This window comes from Haliaeetus leucocephalus, unplaced genomic scaffold (genome assembly GCF_000737465.1).
Source record: "Haliaeetus leucocephalus isolate CR32 unplaced genomic scaffold, Haliaeetus_leucocephalus-4.0 Scaffold329, whole genome shotgun sequence".
In the NCBI taxonomy this organism is placed as follows: Eukaryota; Metazoa; Chordata; class Aves; order Accipitriformes; family Accipitridae; genus Haliaeetus; species Haliaeetus leucocephalus.
In genome coordinates, this window is record NW_010972765.1 from 13,829 (window position 1) to 14,216 (window position 388).

Here is a 388-nt window from a genome sequence, read left to right on the forward strand (position 1 = left end):
CCCCCCCCCGGTGCTTTTACGTAAAGGATCTTCCCTTCCTGCCCCTGACTGACAGCCAGAAAAGCTGCCACTGGTTCTCCCCGAGAGGACCGGCCTCGGCTCCAACCTCCTCCGCCGTCTTCCTCCTCCCCCTACCCGCTCCTACGGAAGGCGGCCGAGGCGGTGCTCCTCCCCAGTCCCCTGCCCGTCCCCTGCCCGTCCCCTGCCCGCAGGAACAGCAGCCGCAGCAGCATGGTGGTGCCGCCGCTGCTGCGCGTCGTCATCATGGGGCCACCGGGTTCCGGGAAAGGCACCGTCTCTTCTCGGATTATCAAACATTTCGGGATGAAGCACCTCTCCAGCGGCGACCTCCTGAGGGACAACATGCAGAAGAAGACAGGTGGGAACG

The 388-nt window shown here is 65.2% G+C and overlaps 1 protein-coding gene across 1 annotated transcript in view; it reads left to right on the forward strand.

The window, feature by feature from the left end:
* The first annotated feature begins 62 nt into the window (after positions 1-62).
* Positions 63-388, forward strand: part of AK3 (adenylate kinase 3) — a 12,648-nt gene continuing 12,322 nt past the window's right edge. The window contains exon 1 of the mRNA XM_010571478.1: positions 63-379. Within this exon, the coding sequence (XP_010569780.1) occupies positions 232-379 (148 nt within the window). The 5' untranslated portion in view covers positions 63-231. The remainder of the gene's footprint in view (positions 380-388) is intronic.